Source organism: Saccostrea cucullata, unplaced genomic scaffold, assembly GCF_032062105.1.
Source record: "Saccostrea cucullata isolate Sc308-1 unplaced genomic scaffold, CSIRO_AGI_Scuc_v1 ctg22292, whole genome shotgun sequence".
NCBI lineage: Eukaryota > Metazoa > Mollusca > Bivalvia > Ostreida > Ostreidae > Saccostrea > Saccostrea cuccullata.
This window is the reverse complement of record NW_026933235.1, coordinates 2,973-5,650: the sequence shown is the minus strand read 5'-3', so window position 1 is coordinate 5,650 and position 2,678 is coordinate 2,973. Positions and strand designations below refer to the sequence as shown.

Sequence of the window (2,678 nt, the reverse complement as noted above, 5' to 3'; positions counted from 1 at the left end):
AAACTTCAGAGGTTTGATGACTTAAATGAACTTATCCTATTCTACTTTTGGTGACCCCCCCCCCCCCAAAAAAAAAAAAATTCCAAGGATTTTGTGGATAGGAGCACTGATAAGAGTTTCTACAAAGATTTTTTTCTTAGTGTTTGAAATATATAGGTATACAATATTGATTGGGCTTTTTGTTAAACTTTAGACATTCATTTCTCCTGGGATAGGAATCTAGGTCAAAGAGTAAGGCTAAGATGACCATATTAGGACATGTTAAGATGTTCTATGATTCTATTATATCTAGACATTTACAGAGTATAAGTCAATAGAAGAAATCTGTCCTGGTACTCATTTCTAGATATTTTGAAGAATCTATCTTGGTACTCAGTCATTTATATGTTGTAAATGTCTGTCTTGGTACTAAGTTCTTGGTATTTTGTAGACGACCGGAATGTGTATTTGTCCCCCTGGCTGGTCTGGACAGAACTGTGAGATTCCATGTGGCTCTGGTTACTATGGCAACAATTGTACACAACATTGTCCCACATGTAATCCAGGGATCTGTAGCCCAGCAACAGGCCTGTGTATTTGTCAGGTAACTATAGCAACAGGACTATGTATTTGTCAAGTAACTATAGCAACAGGACTATGCATTTGTCAAGTAACTAGAGCAACAGTGTTTTCGTCAGATTACTATAGCAACAGGACTGTGTATTTGTCAGGTAACTATAGCAACAGGACTACCTCTGTGAGTTAACTAAAGTGACATAAAGAACAATGTTCACTTGGGCCCCTTTTGGCCCTGTGAATTTCTGAAAAATCAGAACTGCTAATCTTTAGTTGAAAATGTGTTAAATTTCACTTGGACCCTTGGTGACTTCATATCAAATAAAAATGATGTAATTATTCCGTTTGTCTATGTATTATAATGTCATGAATTGCGTCATTTTCCTCATACCTTGAAAATTTCTTTAAAATGGCCAAAATGTTTAGCCCTTTTGAAATATTTTGCATAACCCCCAACGTCTGATCTAAAATGTTAATCTATATAGTGAAAGAAATTTTTCTGGAGATTCTAATCCATGAAATAATTTTTGGATCGCGGGCTGGGCCCATATTTTAATTAGTAAATGAAGATGCTCAAATTCACTCATTTTCTTCAAAATTCAAAAACATTGTAGTTTCACATAGCCTGAGTACCAGAACTAAACTCTCAGAAGAAATTTTTTTATAGGTAATGAAAGCACTAAGTCTCTACTTTAAGTTGATGTTTGGAATGGGACGTAAGGACTTGGTCAGTTAATTGATATTATGACAGGGCCATTTTATGGAGTTTAGTTAGTGAACCTGGCTCTCTGATAACAATGTTTTTAAAACATTTTTGTGTGATATTTTAGGATAAAAATAGCCCTTGTAAGTGTCCTACTGGTTACTATGGTGATTCCTGTCAGAATCGATGTCAGTGTATCCATGGTTACTGTGGATCTACAGGGAATTGTGTGTGTGACAAAGGATGGAAAGGCAGCAGGTGTGACAGTCCTTGTGTTAACATAGGTATGTACCAAAATAATGTAAACATAGGTATGTACCAGATTATGTAAATGTCAGTATGTACCAGATAATATAAACCTAGGGGTATGTACCAGATAATGTAAATACAGGAATGCACCAGATAATGTAAACATAGGTATGTACCAGATATTGTAAACATAAGCATGTTCCAGATAATGTAAACATTGGTATGTACCAGATAATGTAAACATAGGTATGTACCAGATAATGTAAACATAGGTATATGCCAGATAATGTAAACATAGGTATGTACCAGATAATGTAAACATAGATATGTACCAGATAAAATGTAAAAATAGAAATTTACCAGATAATGTAAACATAGGTATGTTCCAGATAATGTAAACATAGGAATGTTCCAAATATTGTAAACATAGGTATGTTCCAGATAATGTAAACATAGGTATGTTCCAGATAATGTAAACATAGGTATGTTCCAGATAATGTAAGGGACATCCAGGAATGTAAAAAGTCTAAACATAGGTATGTTTTAGATAATGTAAACCCGCTAGCAGTTATTGTTACCACATCTGTTTATGTGATGCTGTACTTAGACAACCAGAAATGTAAACAATGAATATTGTAAACATAGGTATGTTTTATATAATGTAAAATAGGTACCTGAATGTAAACAGGATGTTAATGTAATACATAGGCATGTTGTGCGTATAATATTTGAACATTTTCATGTTCTTCTCTGATGTACCAACAACCAAATTTTCCAAAGCATTATGTATAATGTTATGATATGTTTATATGTTCCTGAGATAATAAAATCAATGCAATATTGTAAAAATCTTCCTTTACTCCTGTAAATCAAGGTATGTTTGCATGATTGTAATCAGCAATAGGTATGTCCTCTACCAAAATTGTGAAATTCATGGCCCTGGGGTTTCAAATTTAGTGCTAGGGCGGTAAATAGATAATAGTGAAAATGCATAGGAATTTCTATTGAAAATCTTCTTCTCTGCTGCTGGGTATTAGATAAACGTAAACATAGTTATGATTTGTACCAAAATTGTGAATTTTATGGCCCCAGATAATGTTCATGGTGTTAGGGCGGGGCTTATTGATTATATAGTTTACAGATATTCTTTGAAAATCTTCTTCTCTGCTCC

General features: G+C 33.8%; 1 protein-coding gene across 1 annotated transcript; it reads left to right on the top strand.

The window, feature by feature from the left end:
* Window positions 1-430: 430 nt before the first annotated feature.
* Window positions 431-1,570, top strand: LOC134237752 (uncharacterized; the record flags this gene model as incomplete). The annotated part of the gene is made up of 2 exons (XM_062719900.1): window positions 431-583; window positions 1,386-1,570. Coding segments are annotated over 2 exons (310 nt in total), but the record flags the coding sequence as incomplete, so codon positions are not given.
* Between the last annotated feature and the right edge of the window lie 1,108 nt (window positions 1,571-2,678).